The sequence below is a fragment of the Leopardus geoffroyi genome, chromosome A3 (assembly GCF_018350155.1).
Source record: "Leopardus geoffroyi isolate Oge1 chromosome A3, O.geoffroyi_Oge1_pat1.0, whole genome shotgun sequence".
NCBI lineage: Eukaryota > Metazoa > Chordata > Mammalia > Carnivora > Felidae > Leopardus > Leopardus geoffroyi.
This window is the reverse complement of record NC_059336.1, coordinates 30815753-30838259: the sequence shown is the minus strand read 5'-3', so window position 1 is coordinate 30838259 and position 22507 is coordinate 30815753. Positions and strand designations below refer to the sequence as shown.

The 22507-nt window shown below is 55.6% G+C and overlaps 1 protein-coding gene across 1 annotated transcript; it reads left to right on the top strand.

Moving 5' to 3' along the window:
* Positions 1–246: 246 nt before the first annotated feature.
* ADRA1D (adrenoceptor alpha 1D) lies at positions 247–20912 on the top strand. The gene is made up of 2 exons (XM_045445209.1): positions 247–1939; positions 19465–20912. The coding sequence occupies exons 1-2, from the start codon at positions 811–813 to the stop codon at positions 20067–20069; spliced, it is 1734 nt and encodes a 577-aa protein (XP_045301165.1). The 5' UTR covers positions 247–810; the 3' UTR covers positions 20070–20912.
* Positions 20913–22507: the final 1595 nt, after the last annotated feature.

Genomic DNA, 22507 nt, shown 5'->3' with positions numbered 1-22507 from the left:
GCGGTCCAGTCCGCAGTCCGCAGATCCCGGGCGCTTGCTGCTCTCTGGCGGCCAGAGCCGGGAGCCCGAGAGCCCGGGGACCCGGGAACCGCGCCGTCTCCGCTCCGCGCGCCCAAGGGCACCAGCGAGTGACCGAGAGTCAGGGGGAAAGGGCGGGAGGAAAGGGGACGCGGCGGAGGGGCAAAGGGGAGGAGGTTCGGCAGAGGCGCGGAAAGGGGCGCGGGAAGGGGCGCGGGAAGGGGTGCGGAGCTGACCGCCAGAAGAGAGGGCGGGCGGGGGCACCCGCGGCGACCTGCTGCCTCGGGGCCGGAGCGGGCGTCAGCGCCGCTGCCCCTCCGGACCCCAGAATTGCCGCTCGCCCGGCGCGCACTGCCCCTTCTCCCGGCGAGTGGGGCGCCCCCTCCCTCGGCGCCGACCGCCCCCTCCTCCTTCCCGGCGCTGCCCCTCCTCCGTCCCGCCCCCCGCGCCCGGTGGAAAGCGAGCGCCGCAGTGGCTTTGCCTGCACTGCCCGGCCCCTGAGCCGCCGCTCTGCCCGCTCGCCTGGGCACGCTCAGAGAGCGGCGCGCGTCCCCGGCCCCCGGCTCTTCGCTCCGACTCCGCGACACCAGCCTCGGGAGCCCCGGCCGCCGCGCCGCCGGCCCCGCTCCGCTGGCGGACAGCCGCGCTCCGCGTTACAGCAACTCGGGCAGGACCCCGACGGGACCCGCGCGCCAGGCTGCCGCCCGAGCCCCGCGGCTATGCCCGGGGCCCCTCGCCTGTCCGGCCGCTCGTCCTGCGCCCGGGCCCGGCCCCCGACGGCCGCGCGTTGAGATGACTTTCCGCGACCTCCTGAGCGTCAGTTTCGAGGGACCCCGCCCTGACAGCAGCGCCGGGGGCTCCGGCGCGGGCGGCGGCGGGGGCGGCGCGGGCGGCGCGGCCGCCTCGGAGGGCCCGGCAGTGGGCGGCGTGCCGGGAGCCGCCGGCGGCGGCGGCGGCGGCGGCGTGGTGGGCGCGGGCAGCGGCGAGGACAACCGGAGCTCCGCTGGGGAGCCAGGGGGCGCGGGCGCGGGCGGCGAGGTGAACGGCACGGCGGCCGTCGGGGGGCTGGTGGTGAGCGCGCAGGGCGTGGGCGTGGGCGTCTTCCTGGCCGCCTTCATCCTCACGGCCGTGGCGGGCAACCTGCTGGTCATCCTCTCCGTGGCCTGCAACCGCCACCTGCAGACGGTCACCAACTATTTTATTGTGAACCTGGCCGTGGCCGACCTGCTGCTGAGCGCCACGGTGCTGCCCTTTTCGGCCACCATGGAGGTTCTGGGCTTCTGGGCCTTCGGCCGGGCCTTCTGCGACGTGTGGGCCGCTGTGGACGTGCTGTGCTGCACGGCCTCTATCCTCAGCCTCTGCACCATCTCGGTGGACCGGTACGTGGGCGTGCGCCACTCGCTCAAGTACCCCGCGATCATGACCGAGCGCAAGGCGGCCGCCATCCTGGCACTGCTCTGGGCCGTGGCCCTCGTGGTGTCCGTGGGGCCGCTGCTGGGCTGGAAGGAGCCGGTGCCCCCTGACGAGCGCTTCTGCGGCATCACCGAGGAGGCAGGCTACGCCGTCTTCTCCTCGGTGTGCTCCTTCTACCTGCCCATGGCCGTCATCGTGGTCATGTACTGCCGCGTGTATGTGGTAGCTCGAAGCACCACGCGGAGCCTCGAGGCGGGCGTCAAGCGAGAGCGCGGCAAGGCCTCCGAGGTGGTGCTGCGCATCCACTGTCGCGGCGCCAGCACCGGCGCGGGCGCCGGCGCCGACGGGGCGCACGGGACGCGCAGCGCCAAGGGCCACACCCTCCGCAGCTCTCTGTCCGTGCGCCTGCTCAAGTTCTCCCGCGAGAAGAAGGCGGCCAAGACGCTGGCCATCGTCGTGGGCGTCTTCGTGCTCTGCTGGTTCCCCTTCTTCTTCGTCCTGCCGCTTGGTGAGTGACCCCTCTCCAGCCCCTTCCCTTCCGCCTTGAGCCTGTGGCCGTGCCTTCCCTGCACCCAGACTTGGATGGCCTTCCCGGGTGGAGGGTGCCTCTCCACCTGAGCCTGGAAGGTTGACTCAGTAACCCTCCTGGACTCTTAGGCGGGTGCACTTTGTGGGCAACAAACGAGAGGCCTTTCGTGCCTGCAGGATTCATTTTCCAGGCTTCTGACTTCTGTCCTCCCTCTGAATTGCCGTTCCCAGCCGAACCCCCAAAATACAAGAGGTCGGTGGAATCTGTGCGGGCACATGCCCATAGCATGTGGTCAGCGGTGTACATGTTCCTCTACATACCCACCCTCCCAGCACACAGCCAGATATAAATGCCAGCCCCCCTGCCCCCCCCTCCGGAGGTGGGTGCACTGTGGGTGGGCCTACTTTCATTCAAGGCCAACATGCATGTACATTAGCAGGTACTGGAAGCCACCTGCTTTTTCCCACACTCACTCCGTGTCTGTGAAAGCCCTGGGCTCTCACTTCTGAAACCTCCTCTTGGAAGGGGGGTGGGGGCGCCTGTGTGCCATGAGAAGGAAAGGGAGAGGGGCAAATTATCAAATGGGAAGTTAATACCGTTCACGGTTGTTTCTGACATTTACGGAGTCCTTTTTTCTGAGAACTTTCTTATCTCTTTCGGCAGGCCCCCTGCCGTCCTGGGAGGTAGGCGGCTGTTCTCAGGGGCTTAGTTCCACCCCTGAAGGCCCCTCCTAGAGGGCTTTGGGCTGGGTCAGCACAGGGAGCAGAAGGGGAGCAGCATCTCTGGGGACGCATTTGCCCTGAGTCATTTTGCCCATGTCTGCAAGCTCAGTTTGGGGCCTCCCGAGCTGCCTTTCCCAGGCCTCGCTCCCTCCACACTGTGCGGCTGAGTCAGGAAGGGGACAAGGGCTTCCCTCCTGCTCCCCTGCAGGCCCTCTCCACGAAGCAGCAGCCGGAGTGAACTTTATGCATTATAGATTAGCGTGTCGCTCTCTACTAAAACCCCTCAATGCTTTCCACACTGCCCTGGAAACAAAATCCAAACTCTCCACCATGGTCTATGAGGGTGACCTTCAAATTTATTATTGTCCAAACCAAAATGAGACATTATGAATATTTATGCTGGGATCACAGGCACAAACCAGGACAGCGGGGGCAGACCCGGACACAGGGTCCCCCTCCTGGAAGGAGGGCCTTGAGTGATGGCCTCATGGCTTTGCCACCCTGCCGCTTCCTCACTGCGCGCTCTGGCTCCCCTGACCCTCTTCCAGTTCCTTGCCCACGCGGAGCTCATGCCCTTGCATTTGCTCTTCCCTCTGTCTAGCCTGCCTCCCCCCACCCCCATCCCCGGCTAACCTGAGGTCTCCGTTTCAATGTCCCCTCTTCAGAGAGGCCTTCCCAGACACCTCAGTCTCAGCGTGTCCTTCTCTGTATTTTCTCCCTGGGGGGACAAGTTTCTGTTCCCTCACATCTGCGTGTTGCTTGGCTGGTGCCTGACCTCCCCGCACTGGCCAGAAGCTCTTCAAGTCCAAGGCTGTGTGGTCACCAAATCCACAGTGCCCAGCACAGTGCCTGGCACGTAAGGAGCAACGTAGCACAGCAGCAAGCCCCGCGGGCTCCGGCTCCAGATAGCCTGGGTTCAAGTCCCAGCTCTGCCCCTGACTCGCTGTGTAACTTCGGGCAAATCCCCGAACCTCTCTGTGCCTCTGTTTCCGCATCTGCAAATTCGGGACGGTGGTGATGGTAACAGTGCCCACTTGCAGGGCCACAGCAGGAGTTCAGTGAGTTACTACGTGTGCATACAAACGTCACATGTCGTGAGTGCCATGTAAGCCATTGCTATTGTAGTAGCTGCTTGCTGAATATATCAGCTGCTCGCTGAATAAATCACTGACTTGGAAATCAGCCAGCCAGAGGCTGCGGTGGGGGTAGAGGGAGGCAGGGACACTGAGCCACACACTTGGAGGGTTGGGCAGGCAGGCAGGAGAAAGCCAATGCGCCCCACCCCCCTTTAGAAACCTGCCCAGGATTTAGAACGTTCTGCCCCCCGACCAGACTCGCCACCCAGGCTCCTTTCTCCCCCCAAACAACCCCCGCCATGTCCCTGCCCAGCTGTACCCCGTCCCGGGTGCCCTCATTCCCCTCTGCCGCTCGGTTCACACTGGCCCCCTGTAGGGAATGATCAAGCTGTGTACAGAATTACGTTCTTTGATTATTTGGGGTTACAGAATGATGAACAGATAAGGAGAAGATAATATACCAAGTGCCCCTGTATCACCCGTATTGAACAGATGTTAACATTTTGCCATATTTGCCTCAGATCCTTTTCTTTCTCTTTTCGAAGAAATAGAACCCGGCCTCAAGTAAGTCCCCTCCTGCTGTCCCTTCTTCCTTTTCTCCCTCCCTCCCGAGAAGTGAATGCGGAGTCTGTCACCCCCATTCGTCTGTTTATACTCTTACCGCTGACATCCCCACCCATAGTAACAGTGTGACTTTAGGATGTATATAAATGGCATCAGGCCGTGCACATCATTCTTGAGTTTGCCTTTTCATGATGTTGGTGAGATTTATCCACGCTGGTTTATTTTAGCAGCATCGTATTCCGTGTGAGGGTATTCCGTGGGGTGTTGATGGAGGCTTCTGCCGGACGTTAGAGTTTTCACGTTTTTCACTGTTAACAGTCAACAAAGGGCTACTGGGTTTGTTTGTTTTTTGGTTTTTGTGGGTTTTTTTTTTTTTTTTTTTTTGACATTTAGAGCACGTGTGCTGCTTTTCCAGGAAGTCATCCCTACATTTCCATGGCCTTTGGCTCTTTTTCAATCCTTCCATCTCTGCTGCTCCTCACGCTTGGTGTGGGACCCCCAGCGTGTCCTTGTCTCCTCCCTCCTGCCAGTCTGTGCTGTGCCCAGCCTCCTGAGCCCCAGGGAAGAGCCCAGAGCCCTGGTGGAGCCAAATTGAGTGGAATCTGGCACTAAGGAGCACGCAGGACAGAGGCCAAGCAGGGAACCAGAATATTCTGATCTGCCGTGGTGTGGCTTGGAGGGTGGGGCAGGGCCCCAGAGAGAAGGGGGAGCAGAGCCTGTAGTCAGGGCAGGAGTGGCCTGAGGGCTATGCAGAAAGGAGAAGGGGTCAGGAGGTCCTGACACCCCCAGCACTGGGCCCAGGCCTGGGAGGAAGGAGGTTTCTTTGAAGGAACAGGGAAAATTCTGAGCAACAACTTTTGGGGGGAATGTGGGATCCAAGGGGATGGTATATCTTGGTATGAAAGTACCAATATATGGCTGGGGCGGGGGATGCTGGGAACTTAGATAAAGGGGACCAAGAATGGAGGTGGTTGCCAAAGCACGAGCATGGGGTACAGTCTCACAGAAAGAGGATGGAGGGACAAAGAGAAGAGAGGGGCTGGGGACAGAGCTTCGGGGAGCACCCACTTTGAAGGAACCAGAAAGCGGCAGAGTAGGAGAGCACCAGGAGGACAGGCATCTCCCTCCTCCCAGGCCCCGGTCTCTATGCCGGGTGTGACCAGCACCAGAGTTGGAAGGATTGAGAAAGAACACGTGTGCCAGCTCGGGCTATCGACTATGGCACCTAGTAGGGCCACAACCCAGGGGTTGTCAAACAGACCCAGGGTGCCCCTCACCCACTCCTCTGCACACAAAGCTGAGTGGAAGTAGGAGCCACAGCCACAGCGGCGACACAGCTGGTGAGCAACCCCGACATCCCAGAGACCGTTGAGACCCTTAGGAAGGGATCCCAGGGTCCCAGAGGGTCATTGGTCCTGGGGCCATGGGACTGCCATCTATAAACCTGAAATGCTGTGGGTCAGGTCAGCGTGACAGCTGAGAGAGACACAAACCCGTTGTCCTGAACCACGGAGCCTCTGGGGGCCCAAGACACTGGCTAGAAAAGACTGAGTGAGACGCAGACACCGCACCTGAAATCCTGAGGGGCCAGGAGAGGGATCTCCCACACCTCCACTGTCCCTTTTCCCCATAAGCAGCAGCAGCAGGGCACGTGACAGGCAGGCAGAGGGTCAGCTCAAAGAACCTGATGTTCTTTCTACCACGTGTCTGACCCCAAGATGCCAGACACAAGGCCAGGAAGGGCGGCATTGGCTCCTTCTGGGGCACCCGGGGAGCTGTGTATGGACACAAGAAGCGTCGCTCACCCTCATGGGAGGGTGCCCACCTGCCTGGCATTCCCTGCTGATGCCCAGCTGAGCCATCCCGGGCACCAGAGTGCCCCTGCATCCTGGTTTGCCTAGGACCAGTCCTGGTTATTTATGCCTGTGGACGGGCATGATTATCAGTGATGCTCCCCTTTCAGTCTCAAAGGTGTTCCAGACTGAACAACAGAATATACGGTCACCAGTTCTTGGGGCCTGTGGAGGAGGGGATCTTGGAAGCCCTGTCCCTTTCAGATATGTCCCCCCTCCCCTCACCCCAGCAAGCTGGCGCGGAACTTAGAAAATCACAACACATTGTGTAAAGGCCCCTCCTGACATCTAGAGGAACCCAAACTTACGGAATACGTTTGGAGAGGGGCAGCAAGTTTGTACCTGCTGCCTGAAGACTTCCACTGAGGACGCCCAGAGAAAAGGGGCATGGTGCAGGCTGGGGCCGGCCGGAAGTACACCTGATTAAAGCCTCTGGCCCAGGGCACTTAGTGCAGGAGTCCTCTCACCTCCCAGAGGTATGGGCCAGTGTTTGGGGGTAGAAATCCCTGTGGGCAAGAGGGGAGCAAAGGAACTGGGGGAACCTTGCCCTGGCAAGCCCCCATCTGCAGAAGAACTCCCCCCTGGGACCTACACACACACACACACACACACACACACACTCACTCACTCATGACAGCCCCACCTTAGCAACCACAGGCAGACCCCCATCCTGCACTTGGAGCTCCCTTTGGTTGGGCAGGTCACCAAGCCTCACTGGCCTCTGAATTGGCCTCAGAATGTGCTCAGTCACGCAAAGCAGCCTCAGAGGCTCAGAGCACACAGTCCCCTTTCAAATACAGGGCGTACAAGCTGTCTGGAGGCTCAGATACCAGAAGTCCCAGGACTGTCCAGCCACAGTCCCAGAACCCCATCTCCAGCCATCTGTGAGCCATACCTGGGCCTCCCTCCCACACTGTCAGTCTCAGCCCTGTGATACCACTGCCCACCCCGACCACCCCTAGATTTAGTTAGGTACCCCTTCATGCTCCCCTAACACTCCGCACATGTTTTGATCACAGTGCATTGTAATGGCCAATATTCTTACACATATCGCAAAGCACGAGGGCAGAGGAAACTATACATGTGTAGATACAGAAGCGCGAAGGTATTTGTGGGGTGCCCCATGGCTTGGGAGACGTGGAATGGAGAGCCCGTAAGAAGAGGGGTCACAAGATGAGACAGGAGGCCATCAACAGGAGAAAAGGGAAATAAATTGTGGTGTTTTCATTGGCTGAACTACCATACGGCGAGGACAAATAACAACCGTGTTGCCTGCAGTTAAGGTGGATGAATTTCACGGACGCTGTGTTGGGCAACATAAGCCAGATCTGAAGTTAAAAGCATGCGTACTAGATGATTGTATGTGTATGAAGTTCAAAAACAGGCAACACTCATTGATGAGAAAAATCAGAATAGTGGGTATATGTAGTAGGTGGTATTGACTGGAAGAGAGAGCAAAGAAACTTACGATACGCTAACTAATTTGGATGTAAATTTTTAAAAATAAAAAAAAATTAATAAAAAAAAGTCTTCTGAAGGACCGAGAATGTTCTAGATCTTGGTCTGGGCAGTGATTACATCGGGGTGTGCACATCACATAGTCATCAAGCTATATTCTTGCAACGCATGTGCTTTCTAACTTGACTGTCATCATCTTGTGGCTTAATTAGAAAGAGAGCAGACAGGACGAGGCAGAAGAGAGGCTTGAGCCATGCTGAGGAATTGGTGTCCAGACTGGAAAGCACACATTGGCAGCCAGCTATGGAGGGTAGCATGTGCATGTGCATCTGAGAGTGTGGAAAGACTCATCTCCCCAGGTTCCCCGAGGTCGTGCAAGGACCTATGATCACAGGGGGGAGCGGTGGGGGATGCTTTGCTGCAGGTCCTAAGTAGTGGCATCACTGTTCCCTGGCCCAAAAGCCTGAAGAAAGGGCTGGCAAGCCATCCCCTCTCCGTGCCTTTGCGGAACCTGGCACATAGTAGGTGCTCAGTTAATGTGCACAGAGGGAGGGAGGGGTAGAACCCACATCCTCCCTCTCTTCACGTCCTCCCAGGACAAGAGTCTGAGTGGCAAAGCACAGCACTCTTTTTTGTTTGTTTTGTTTTATTAGGATAAGAACACTTAACACAAGACCTACCCTGTTAACGCATTTTGAAGTGTATGATACAATATTGCTAACTGTAGACACAGCGTTGCACAGTAGATGTCCAGAATTTATTCATCTTAAGTGAACGTTATACCTGTTGATTGACAACTCCCTTCCGCCTCCACCAGCCCCCGGCACCCACCATTCCATCCCTTAATTCCCATGACCCAGCTTCAACATTGTCCACCCAAGGCCAGTCTTGGTTCATCCCAAACCCCACCCACTGCCCCACCACTGAGGATCCTTTTGAAAGAACATCCAGACATCATATCAGTTCATCTGTAAATTCTTCAATATATATTTCTAGAATGCAAGAACTTTTTGAAAAATAACCACAATCCATTATAATGCAAAAAAAAAAAAGATTGTTTAATATCAAATACTGTCTACTTAGTGTTCAGATGTAGCCAGTTGCCTCATAAATTTGTAGTTTGTTTGAATCAGGATCCAAATAGGGTACATGTTGCTGGTGGTTGATTTGCCTGCTAGGTCTCTTCAATTGTAAGATTCTCCTCTCCCCACCTTTTCCTTGCAATTTATTTGGTGAGGAAACCAGATCATTTGTCCTAAAGAGTTGCCCACAGTCTGGAGTTTGCATCCGCATGGTGCCATTTAATGGGTCCCTCTGTTCCCTGCACTTCCTATAAACTGGCTTGATCAGATTCCGGTTCACGGCTTTGGCCAAGAATTCTACTTGGCGCCGTTAAGATTGGTCAGAGGCTCAGATGCCTGATAAGATGTTTCAGGCTCAGCTTGTACTCTTTTCCCCCCAGAACCTGGGAGCCACCATTTCTCTGAAGAGCCTTAGTTTCTCTTAGTAGTAAATGATCATTTAAAGACCACAGTCTGAGCTCTCAGCTGTTCAGTGATATTGAGTTAGTCCCTGATTCAGCAGATAGAGCTAGGAAGTACTAAGAATGAATGAATGAATGAATTTATGAATGAGAGAGAGAGAGGAAGAGAGAGAGACAGAGGAAGAGAGAGGGAGGGAGGAAGAGGGAGGGAGGGAAGAAGGAAAGAAGGAGGGAGGGAGGGAGTGAAGGAAGGAAGGAAAGAAGCAAGAAAGGAAGAAAAGGAAGGAAGGAGGAGGGGAGAAGGAAGGAAGGAAGGAAAGAAGGAAGGAAGGAAAGGAAGGAAAAAAGGGGGAGGGGGGAAGGAAGGAAGGAAGGAAGGAAGGAAGGAAGGAAGACCACTGACAGGGTATACCTAGGAACTGCTCCTCTGCCTACATCCTTGCTGCTGCAGAAGGGTGTCCAAGGCCAGACAAGTAGTTCCCTGCCAGCCCCACAGAGTTCATGGATCCTGAGGCAAGCATGGGGGGCACAGGACTTCTGATCTATTCCTGGTCCGTCTCAAGCCAGGGGACCTACCAGTTACCTCTCACCATGGAAAACTGGCAAGGCAAGTTATCCGAGAGAATTGGCTTGGCACAGCTGGCCCCACAGTGCCCTCAAATCACCCCTCTGTGTTCTCACAATTCATCTGAGAACGGGCCCCTATGCAGGTCTCCTCTTCCCAACAGCCTTCCATGATTGTGCCCACTTCAAAATGGCCTTATCTCATACCACTCTCCCCTTCCCCTTCTCTGTTCCAGTGATCCTAACTTCTGTGTTGGCCTCCAGCGTCTCAGGTTCCCTGCTGCCTCAGGGCCTTTGCACATTCCCTTTCCACTGTCTGGAATTCTTTCATCAGATGGATGCATGGCTCACTGCCTCACAAGGTCTTCAGGTCTCAGCTCAAGTGTGCTTTATTAGGCTTGTCTGACCCTTTAGAGTATAGCAAAGAGGTCTGCTGGTGGCAGAGGTCCCAGCCTCTCTTGACAAAGGAGCTATTGAAAGCCACTGAGTGAGACGTTGAGAGAAGTGGCAGAGAGAAAGCAAGTCTAGGGCTGGGAATTCCTTCTCTCCTAGCCCTGCTGGCAAGAAGATGCCTGAATACCTAAATGAATGTGGTATTTTTTTTTAATGTTTATTTATTTATTTCAGAGAGAGAGAGAGAGCAGGGGAGGGGCAGAGAGAGAGGGAGACAGAGAATCCCAAGCAGGCTCCACACCATCAATGCAGAGCCCAATGCAGGGCTCAAACTCACGAACCCACGAGATCACGACCTGAGCTGAAATCAAGAGTCAGAAGCTTTACTGACTCTGCCACCCGGGCACCCCTGAATGTGGTATTTTTAACCCCGCTCTATCTCTCTGGCCAGAGAGAATGGCCGCCTGGGGATGGAAAAGTGACTCGTGATGGAGGGGGTGGGAGAGGGGGCAGGCTGGGGTGCAGCCTGATATTTCATGGTCAGCTGCAAGTTATGAGCAAGGCTGGCTGTGAATTCTGACATTCTGCCAAGAACAAGTTTCCTTCTGGTGATGCCAGAAGAGTGCTGTTAATCACACAGTCCGCCCCATGGCTTCAGAGCGGTCACTCCTCAGCGAGGCTTGGCCAGATCGGTCCAGCTGCAGGCCTAGCCGGCTCCTCAGTAGCATCTCCTACACCTGGATGTCGCCGGTCCTTAGGAGAGGGGACTGGCTTGTGGTCATCAAGGCCCCAAACACAAACCTCACAGGCTGTGTCAGTGTCCCCAACCATGTGTGGGCCAGGCTGGCCCAGCCAACATACCATAGGATGAACTTACCTGCCGACAAAGGAGAGGCCTTGCCTTTTATGACTGGTGGACGTCCAGCCCTCCCTGGACATTAGGTTAGGCTCCTGACAGAGGCGCCCCAGTAGAGGGAATGGGGAAGGGCAGGTGGGAGCAAGCCTGATGGACGCTCACGTGAGAGCAAGGTCAAGGAGAAGAGAGAAGCCAGCAGGAGTTGTTTGTGGTCTGCAGTCATCTCCCACCTCCGTTCTTACTGCCTCTCCTCACAGGCGCCTAAGTACAACCCCTCAGCCCCTGCTCTGGGTCAGGCACCTGTGTTCGCGGCCAGGCTGGAAACAGCCATCCATCTCATTCCTGCCTTCGAGAAACCGAGAGCATAGAAGGGTAGACAGAGCAGTAACAAATTTTACTAAAATGCAGGCTTGCATGAAAGGGCACCCAGGCTTGGTGGGGAGAACATCTGACCTGAGGCCAGAGGACGGGGTGAGAGGAAACAGTTGGGGCCAAGCAGAAAGGCAGAAGGAGGCCAGCCCCTGTGGGAAGTCCTGCCTGCAGCTTCAGCCTTCGGCGTGGGGGCAGTTTTGGAGGGAAGCAAGCTGTAGACAGCACCATGCCCTAAAAAGCCTTGAATGCAACACCAGAAAGCCTGGGCTTGGTCCTCAGAGCCACCGGAAGCCACTCACGCTTTTCAGAGGGATAAGGAGAGAAACCCGTTTTAGAAAAGGCCTCCAGCAGCTATGTGCAGAGTGGGGAGGCCAGAGGACCCCAGGGGCAGTCCCAGCCATGCAAACAAAATGAGATGCCAGACTAAGCAAAGGCTTCAGGACCGAGGTGAAGGGAGGGGGACCCCCTCTAGAGAGAAACTCGAATGTCCCGGGCGTGATGGCCAGGTGGACACGTAAGGTAGAGAAGAGGGACTCCTTCAGCAAACTCAGCAAGTGTTCAGCACCTACTGTGTGATCGGGGTGCTCAGGAGATCTCTGGGGCCACGGGAGTGCCGTGCCAAGCAAAACAGGCACGAGTCCTGCCCTGTGGACTTTGCTGCAGAGAGAGATGATGGACAAAATGAAAAATAAATAGCACGGGAGAAGGCAGGAAGTGCCAGGGGGCAGCAACGGTGCCAGCTGAGGGGGGTGGGGGGTCGCGGGCGGGAAGACCATGCAATTTTCCGTGGGAAGACAGGGAGATGTCACCACGAAAGTTAGGGCATGAGCCCTGTGGGTATCTGGGGGAAGAAGATTGTAAGGAAAAGTGCAAAGGGCCAGGGTGGGAGCGTGTCCGGCATGTCCAAGAAGCAACATGGAGGGCAGTGTGGCTGGAACAGTTGGGGGGCAAGTAGGAAGAGGGGACAGCAGAGAGGTTGGGGGCCACATGTTGAGCTGTGTAGGTCATGGGGTCTTAACAGAGAGGGGGGAAGGGCAGCTTTTAGAGAGTCTGGGAGGCCAAGGAGTGATATGATCCATTTATATGTTTAAAGAGTCGCTCTACGGTCGCCTGGGTGGCTCAGTCGGTAAGGCATCTGACTCTTGGTTTTGGCTCAGGTCATGATCTCGCCGTTCGTGAGTTCGAGCCCCACATCGGGCTCTGTGCTGACAGCATGGAGCCTGCTTGGGATTCTCTGTCTCTCTGTCTCTCTCTCTCTCTCTCTCTCTCTCTCCCCCTCCCCCTCACATACATGTGCTCTCTCTCTCTCAAAATAAACATTTTAAAAAAACAAAAAAATAATCACTCTAGCTGCTGGGTTGAGGATAGATTGCAGGGTATAAGGGTGCAAGCAAGAGACAGTGGGGAGGCTACTGAGTTCCTCAAGGCGGGAGATGATAGTGTCTTGTACAGGGTAGGAGGGCCCCTGGAGTAGGGTACTATTGAGTTCTGACCTCAGGCCCTTCCTCTCTGCCCTCAGTCACTCCATTCTATAGCCACCGGCCTCGTCATTGTTCTGCAAACATGCCAGGGCCACCTCAGGGCCTTTGCACTCGCTGTTCCCTCTCCCTGCAATACTTTTTCCCCAGGTGTCCGCAGGCCTCATTCAGCTCTTTACTCAAATGTCACATTCTCAGCAGGCCTTTCCTGGCCACCTTATCCAACATTTATACCACCACCCCCAGCTACCCACAGACTCATGAACACACACCTCCCATCTTCCTTCCTTGCAGTACGTTTTCTCCTTAGCATATTTTATTACCTGATATGGTTGCGTTTTCCTTGTTTATCCTATGCATTGCCGGCCTTGCCCAATGAAATGTAAGCTTCATGAGGTCAGGATAAGTGTGAAATGCCAGTAGACACGCAAGTAGAGACGTCTGGGAGGCAGGTGGATCTGAGTCTGGAATCTGGGAGAGCCATCTGAGCTGGAAATAGAGCTGCGGGCATGATCAACCTAAAGTCAGTGTTTAAAACCACAAGCTGGGGGGGGTGCCTGGGTGGCTCAGTCAGTTAAGTGTCGGACTTCAGCCTCAGGTCATTATCTCACAGTTCGTGAGTTCAAACCCCGCGTCCGGCTCTGTGCTGACCGCTCGGAGCCTAAGGCCTGCCTCATGTTCTGTGTCTCCCTCTCCCTCTCTGCCCCTCCCCTGCTTGCACTCTATCTCAAAATAAATGAATATTTAACTAAATAAGTAAGCGGGGATGAAATTGCCAGGAGAACACAAAGGGAAGAGATTACAAAGACTCTTCTGAGAAGGACACTCCCTACATTTTGCAGCGGAGACGTGCGGAAGAAGCAGCAAAGGAAATTGACACCGAGTAGAAAGTCCAAGAGCGTGGCGCCCTGGGAGCCACGGCTGTGATGAGAGGAGTCAGGGATGGATGAGAGCGGCGTCTGCAGGTTGGGATCTGGGAGGAGCGGGGCTGTTGCAGCAAAGCAGTGAGGAGCAGGTGCGGAAGAGGCGTCGGCAGGTGTGGAAAGAATGACGTCATAGCCTGAGAACCAGCAGAGAGGGGGCAGCTGTGACAGGGGCATGCTTGCAGGGGACTGATGGATGGAGAGCACCATCAGCAGGGATGCTGACCTCGGGCAGGAGGAGAGACCCCTTTATTACCAAGGAGGAGGAGAGGTGAGGAAGGCTTGAGCCAGTGCCTGGCTTCTTTGGCTTCTGTTTTCTCTGTGAAACAGGAAGCGAGATCAGCTGCTCCAGAGGAGGCAAAGGCGGGGAAGTAAAGGCTCAGGGGGCTGGCGCAGGACTTCGGGAGAGCGGGCTGAGGGTGAGCGGCGAGGTCACTGGACGCCCCGGACAGAGCTGAGGGCGGGGACCCTAATGTATTCAGGGAGCCGGTGATTCGCTCCAGAGTTAGGGTCTGGATGGATAAGTACAACCCAAATCCAGAAGGATGCGGACACGGGAAGACTGAGAAGGGGTATCTGAGGTGTGAGTGGATAGGAGTCTTGGCTAAGCAGGGATGATAGGAGAAACCCAAGAGGCTGGCAGAAGGTCAAAGTACAGAGAAGAAAGAGAGGACGAGGAGCTTCAGTCAGCAGTGGAAACCGGGTTTTAAGTGAAGTGCTCAGGCTTATTTTTTAAAAGGACCTCCCCAGCTGCTGTGTGCAGGACAAGGTGTGGGGCTTCTGGGGCTGGAGCAAGGGGCTCACTTAGAGGAGCTCCTCACTTTGAGGAGCGCCTGGGTGGTTCAGTCCATTGAGCCTCTGACTCTTGGTTTCAGCTCAGGTCATGATCTCATGGTTTCGTGAGTTTGAGCCCCACATCAGCCTCAGCGCCGATAGCGTGAAACCTGCTTGGGATTTTCTCCCTCCCTCCCTCTCTGCCCCTCCCCGGCTCACGCTATCTCTGTCTCTCTCAAAAGTAAATAAATAAAACTTTAAAAAAAAAAAAACTATGAAAAGGCACTTTGGGTAGATGAGGATAGTCATTTGAGGGTGGCACCAAGTGGGGGGGGATTCCAGGACCAATAGTTGTTGGTGACGGATGGGATGCAGGGTGTGACAGAGAGAGGGCTTGGAATGTGTGGAGCACCTACGATGTGCCGAGCACACGTGGAGAGCTTTCCAGTTTAAAGATAAGATAGACAGGGCCGCCTGGGTGGCTCAGTCCATTAGGCGTCCGACTTCGGCTCAGGTCATGAGCTCACAGTTGGTGAGTTCGAGCCCCGCGTCCAGCTCTGTGCTGACAGCTCGGAGCCTGCTTTGGATCTGTGTCTCCCTCACTCTCTGTCCCTCCCCCGTCCGTGCTTTGTCTCTGTCTCTCTCTCTTTCTGTCTCTCTCAAAAATAAATAAGCATTGGGGGAAAAAAATAATAAGGGTAAGATAGGAAACCAACAGTAGCCTGCAGCTTACTTGGCCCTTAGAAGTGAGATGTGCTATGGGGAGAGTACACCTAACTGCTAGGTTGGGAGGGGCAGCGCAAGGAGGGCTTCCAGGTGGAGGCACCTCTGGAGCTGGCACTAACAGGTGGAGGAAAGAGGGAGGGCAGTCCAGGATGAGCAGAGGCCAGAGGGCGGCAAGAAGCGAGCGTGGCCGTTTAGCCGACGCACGAGAAGACGGAAGTGAAGACTGCTAAAGAGAAGCGGGAGCCACAGGGGAAAGGAGAGCCAGGGTGTGACGCTGGGCGCCGGGAGAGAGGGGTGGGAACTGAGGGAGGGTGTCCCACGAGGGCCTCTGTTTCTAATGACAGCTGCCAAGTTGAGCTAGCACACCTGGGCCCTCGGCCTGCAGGGAAGGTTGGGGACAGTGCGGGGAGTGGGAGAGGGAGCCAGCTCGGGGACGGAGAAGGGGGCTGCCAGGTACTGAGACACAGCGGCCTGGTCTCAGAACCCCCTGTGCTCATTGAGGCTTTCCTGTAGCTGGGCTATGGGGCTGGCAGAGGCGTGCGCCGGGCCCCTGGAAAGGGACGAGAAGGCAAGACAGGTGAGGTTGGCCTGAAGTAGCCACAAGCCCAAAAGTCCAAGTGGCTAGGGACCAGCAAGCTGGGGGTGGCCCAAAAAGGGCTTGTCCACCGATGTCCCCACAGCAGGCCGGCATTGCAGGGACAGTGCCCGTCAGCCAAAGGCCCATCCTCAGGGATCTCGGGGCAATTCCCCATTTCATCCATGCACACAAAGGGCCGGGAAGTGCCCACAGGCCCCTCCGACCCCAGAGATCTTTGCGAGAGGTTGGAGCCGGTGGGGGGCGGGCAGGACAGCGGGGAGAGTGAGACTGGGTGCGGGGAGGCATGGAGGGCAGACGGCAGCACTCTGGGAAGAGCTGGGTGTGAGGCTCAGAACTGCCACTTGTGAGGGGAACAGAGGTGCTGCTGCCTGTGGAAGCTGGAGCCCAGGCACGGACGTCTGTATTTTCCGGGCAAGATGTCTGCGCACAGTGGGCAGAGAGCACATGAAACGATTGTGCCAGATGCTGTTAGTGACCCTGGACCTTGAGGGGCGCATGGGCTGACTTGCACCCCAGGCCTGCCGGCATCTTTGCCCAGGGGCTTTCTCCATCCACCAAAATCCTCATCATCCACTCACACAGCAGGCAGGAAGTGTGGGAAATTAACACCCCTGGGAGTAGCCCAACCAGTGACTGATGGAAATGGGTGTATAGATACCCCACCTCCCTCACCCCGCTGGTGGGATAGCTCTGAGGTCCCTGAACTTCACGGTCTCCCAGAGCTCCCAGTGGGATTGTGCCCCCCAGTTGCCCGCAGTTCGCACGTTGCACTTGAATCCTTGTCTCAGGATCGGCTTCTGGGAGAGCCCAAAGTAAGACAGAACCTCAGCAGGACACAGTAGGAAAATCTTGGGGCAGAAAGGCTGAGTGGTTCCCGGTTCTTTGTGTGTAAGGAATTCTCAGCCTGTAGCAAGCTTCTGCACAGGTTGCTTGAGCATAAATTAGAATAGTGTTTATAACACAGCCCGGGGCATAGTACAATACTCCGTATCACCCACCGATCTGAGTAAACACCACGCTGATAACCATGCTGTTTGGCCGGCTTCAGGCTCGCAGCTGAAAGCATAGTCCACTGATTTGTCATCCTGCGCTAAATATAAAAGAATTGTGGCCTGAGTCAGAGTTATTTTCAGCACTGTGTCTTACTTTGCAGCCATTGAGGGATGCTATTCAGAGAGCCACCTTCCTGGAGCCTGAGGTCAACCCTGGTGGCCCCCACATTCCGAGGACAACTGTCCAACTCCTCTCCCGGGGGAAACTATCTTCTCAACATATGCTGACTGATTGCCCAGCCTCCCCCGAACCCACCAGGTCTCGGCTTCTGTTCCTGGCTCCTCTCCAGAGCTGGGAGCTGCGTCCCTTCCCGGGGCTGAGTTGTCCTCTCTCAAAAGCCACAGAATAGGGAGAGGGGAAATCAAGACACACCAGTGTTTTCATTAAGAGCCTGCTAAGCCCTGCATCTGAGATGTATTAATCTTCACAAATCCCTTCCTAGGAAATATTCTTTTTATTTACTTATTTTAATGTTTTTTTTTAATGTTTATTTCTTTTTGAGACAGTGACAGAGCACGAACAGGGGTGGGGTAGAGAGAGGGAGACACAGAATCCAAAGCAGGCTCCAGGCTCTGAGCTGTCAGCACAGAGCCGGACGCGGGGCCCAAACTCACGGATCTCGAGACCTGAGCTGAAGTCGGACGCTGAACCGACTGAACTCCCCAGGCGCCCTGAGAAATACTCTTGTATTTCACAGAACACGTGAGACTTGGGTGGCCAAATAACTTGCTCAGGGCTGCGTGACCACAGTATGAGAGGCCTGTCCCTCGTGTTGCTGTGTGACCTTCCTCTTCTGCCACCACCCCCATGTCTCTTGGTACCAGGAATTCTCCCTATGGCGGGAGGTGGGTGATGTGCAAGGGCTCCCAGGTCAAAGAAGGGGGCACGGTGCCTCTGCCCCCTTTGGAGGGGACCCTGCTCGTTTTTCTTTGGGGGCAAAGAGAAGAGAGAGCGGGTCCCCTGACTCGTCAAGGACCCCTGCCCCTGGCCTGCTCAGCCTCACGGGCAGCCACCCACAGCTTTTGCCTGGGATGCCATGCTCTCGCCACCTTCCCCCTCCCCCTGCTGCTGCTGAGGATGCGAGCATGAGACGGTGGCTTTTGCGTTCTGGGTCGTGCCCTTGCATTTTGTCAGGTGCCTTTTGAAGACGTGACTCTTTTAGGTCCGTGGTGGGGATGCCAGGGGAGGAGTTTGTGAGGAGGGTCTTTCTGACACAGCTCAGATTCTAGTGCACCTACTCCTTCCTGCCTGGCGCTCTGCTCCCGCCAAGCCATCCCCAGAGGCTTGCCTGACCACTTCCGCTGAGACAGCCCCCCTGACCTGCATTCCAACAGCCATGGGCATTGTGTTTATTGAGCCTTAATTCTAGGCTCTGTCTCTTGCCTGCTTGAAAATATCCATGACTCCCAACTACTCACAAATAAATACCGAGATTCCCAGCATTTTTAAAAAATTTTTTTTATGTTTATTATTTTTGAGAGAGACAGAGCACTAGCGGGGGAGAGGCAGAGAAACAGAGGGAGACACACAATCTGAAGCAGGCTCCAGGCTCCGAGCTGTCAGCACAGAGCCCAACGCGGGGATGGAACTCGTGAACCTCAAGATCATGACCTGAGCCAAAGCCGGATGTTTAACCGACTGAGCCACCCAGGCGCCCCTGAAATTTCCAGCATTTAAGGCTCTTCACCATCTGTCCCAAATGACATTTCCTCAGCGTATCCCATAGGACACTCCCAGGCCCCAAAGTTGTAATCCTCTACCCACCTGTCCCCTCCACTCCTAACACCTGCTCCTCGTCCTGCCAGACTCCAGTCCATCCTGTGAGAACCCTGGCAGCCCCACCCCCACCCCACATGCTGAACACTGCCATCTCCCCATCTTCATTCCCTTGATATTTTATGCACATAGCTACTGAGAGAACCTGGCCATGTTTGTTGTGAGCCCAGCGCAGTGCCTGATGTGGGGCAAGCCTTGGTCAACCTTTAATTCAAAAGTTCTTACCCTTTTTGTGCTAGAGACTACCTGGGCAGCTGGCAAGCTTGTGGAGCCCTTCTTAAGAGTTATGCTTTCAAATGCATAAGCTAAAACACAGAGGATTGCAAATAAAACCGATTTCACTGAAAACATCAAAATATTTGTGAATGAAATCTGTGATCTAGTAAGCGATGTGCTTCTGGGTTAAGGCATTAAATAGCAGGGTTATCTAGTGGTGGGTTCTGATGACTGTCGTTTCCAAATAGGAGCATACACAACATTGCAAAGCATCTGCAGCAACCGAATGTGATAGGAAAATATCTGCGGGAACTGTAATCTTAGGTGGAGTCATGTGAAACTGCCAAGCCAGCACGAGTTTTGAGCGACAAGAACCGTGATTTCCTATGGTTGGGTCTCATTCTATTCGGTTTACTGGCTACACTCATCATGGAGGGAAATGCTCCATAGCAGGTAGAAGTGAATAAAATGGAAGATGATTTTTCCTCCTCCAAGTTCCTGGACCCTTCGAATTCTCTCAGGGACCCCTTGGGGGAGATACGTTGAGAGCCCCTGGTGGATGACCTTGCGCCTGAGGGCATCTAACAGGCGTGGGTCTCTGCCCCCTCCCTCCCCGCAGGCTCCCTGTTCCCGCAGCTGAAGCCCTCGGAGGGCGTCTTCAAGGTGATCTTCTGGCTCGGCTACTTCAACAGCTGCGTGAACCCGCTCATCTACCCCTGCTCCAGCCGCGAGTTCAAGCGCGCCTTCCTCCGCCTGCTGCGCTGCCAGTGCCGGCGTCGCCGGCGCCGCCGTCCCCTCTGGCGCGTCTACGGCCACCACTGGCGGGCCTCGACCGGCGGCCCGCGCCCCGACTGCGCTCCCGGCCCGGGCGCCGCGCCTCCTGGAGCCCCGCTGGCCCTCACCGCACCCTCCGCCCCCGGCTCCCCGGGCACGCCCGAGATGCAGGCTCCTCCTGTCGCCGGTCGTCGCAAGTCGCCCTGCGCCTTCCGCGAGTGGAGGCTGCTCGGGCCGTTCCGGAGACCCACCACCCAGCTGCGCGCCAAGGTCTCCAGCCTGTCGCACAAGATCCGCGCCGGGAGCGCGCAGCGCGCAGAGGCCGCCAGCACCCTGCGCGCGGAGGTGGAGGCGGTGTCCCTGGGAGTCCCCCACGAAGTGGCCGAAGGCGCCACCTGCCAGGCCTACGAATTGGCCGATTACAGCAACCTCCGGGAGACTGATATTTAAGCACCCCGAGCTAGGCCCTGAGCTAGGCCGGGGAGCGTGCTGGGGGAGGAGGAAAGGGGCTGGGGGTGCGGTGAGGGGAGGGCAGGGAGGGAGGCTGGCTTTGTTCAAGAGGCCGGTGCGGCATCAGGGACCCGGACACTGATCAGGGCGGCTGCTCTCTGGCCTCCCTGAGGAACTGGGGCCGGGGTAAGGCCTTTGAAAGTTGACAAGTTTTGGCCCCCTCCTGACACAGGTGCCCGGAGCTCCTTCTTGAAGAGGAAGGGGCTTCGGGCTCCGTGGGGCCACTGGCTCCCAATCCCTGTTTGAGAAACACTGTCCCATCCCTGCTCTGAACTCTGGGTAGACAGCCTCAAGTATGGCCAGGCAGGCCTGCGTCTCCTGGGGAGGAAGGGGCACAGAGGCCCTGCTTGGCTCTCTCCAACGCCTCCCCTGGGGAAAAAGTCCGTGGGGCCAAGGCTTCTCAATGGACACAATTTCTCCTTACTGCCGACTGGAGGAACCCAGTGGACCTGCCAACACCACCAACAAACTTTGGTGGCAGATTGGATGACCATCGTACAAGCCTGTTGTATTGACCCATGGACCCACTCCCCCCTACAGAGGCTCTATCATGCATACCCCATCACCCGGCCCTGCCCCTCATTATGTCCAAGGGCCTTACTGTTTACACTCTGTACATAGTGCCTGTGCCCGTCACTTCTTGCTGGGATCTGGAGCCATCAAACGGGAAGAGCTTTGTTTGTCATTTTGAGACATATTTATTGGTAAGAGTACTTCTATTTTGTCCAAACTGTGCAAACTGTCCCTCTTTAGCTTGTAACCCATAAAGAATTACTTTTTTTTTTTTTTTTTTTTTTTTTTTCTAAAATCCTTCAAGTTCTAAAGCCCCACAACAGGATAGATTGGGTCTGCATTCACTTTCTAATTGCAACTTAAGGCCTCTTCAACTGATGGCTGCTATCCTCTGGGAATTTTAGCATGACCAAAGGACTCAGGAGTTTGGTGGCTTTTAAAATTCACATGATTAGTCTTGGGAATCAAACAGTAATCATAAGCATAAATTTTCGCTTTGTCAGTCTCCCCAGATGTATCTGTGATGCTCTGAGAGCCTCAGTGAGGAAGGTGGCCATCAGTTAAATGGGTGAAACATTACATGAAAAAATATACAAGCCCATGTAGACAAGTGTACATGATGAGTGTACATGATGTACATGATGGTACCTACCTAGGAACCATACTTGTTAGCTTTGAGTGAAATGTCCAGCACTTGTCACATTGTCAAGAGACTGCAGGTAATCTAGTCTTCGGCTGGATAATATCAATCACATACATACAATCAGAGTGGGGGTGGTGACTGTGGTCCCATGGAAAGCTAGTTAGGTGATACCCCAGGGTGTCTGGAGTGGGGATTTTCTAAATCTGGAAGAGCCAGTTGCTGGGCCCCATGTGGGCCAGTAGTTTGAGCCAGAAGTTTCCATCCTGTACTGAGGAAGTAGTCTGAAAGGTGCTTGAAAGGTCACCACAATTTTAGACTTCTCACCCCAATTTTATAAGGTAAAAAGACTGCCATTATTGGTGCCCAGGAGCAGACATTTCATACTGTGGGTCTACAGCAGGGTCTAGACCCTCAGGCCTGGCATCCCCCGAAGGCCCAGGAAGGGCAGTTTAAGGTGGGGGTGCTGGGAACATGCTGCAGACCCTGAAGAGGGCCCACTTTATGGCACACTGGCCACCCTAAAGCTGGGGACACTGGGGGACAGTCCTTGCTCTTTTCTCACCGAGGTGGGGGCCATTCCTCAAATCAGGGGTCAATGAAGGGACAGACCCCATTGTCAAAGAATTGAACATTGGACTCCCGGGCAGGGGAGGGTCTCTGAGCAGGTAAACATGGGCTCCCACATGCCAGGGCAGGTAAGCCCACAGGAGGCCAACAGCGGGGACAAGGGAGCACGCTGGGGAGGGAGCCTTCATAAGGGGAATTTTGGGGGGTCCTCCCTGTCCTGTCATGGTTAACCCATTAGGCATGAAGGCAGGTGGGGCTGGCAGCTTGCCCAGTACTTTCTCCAGGCACAATGACTAATCAGCAAAACATGTCTGATGTTCAAGTCTCAGCTCCCATCTCCTGGGCACCGAGGCCCTCTGCACACAGCTGTTTCTTCCTATACCCCCATACCAAGCCTTCAGGAGATCAGGGAGAGCTGCAAAGCCCCCACAGAGGCTGTGCCACAGCTAACGCACTGAGTTGCTGACCTTGGTGTCAGGACATGCCAAAGGGTCATAGAGTAGACACATCTGATTAGAGATACTGTCTCTTCGGTACATAGAGAAATGAGGCCGTCGTCTCCGGGAGGCCCCCAGGAAAGGTCAAGGTGGCTGGGAGAATGGGAAGACTCTCAGCGCTGATTAGAATGGGAATAAGAGTTCCTTTACACAATCTT

What these genes read in the sequence shown, in the direction of transcription:
- ADRA1D (XM_045445209.1), top strand. Translation starts at nt 811, where the DNA reads ATGACTTTCCGCGACCTCCTGAGCGTCAGTTTCGAGGGACCCCGCCCT. An exon ending in CTTCTTCGTCCTGCCGCTTG is followed by an intron (nt 1,940 to 19,464) that starts GTGAGTGACCCC and finishes CCCTCCCCGCAG; the next exon opens with GCTCCCTGTTCCCGCAGCTG.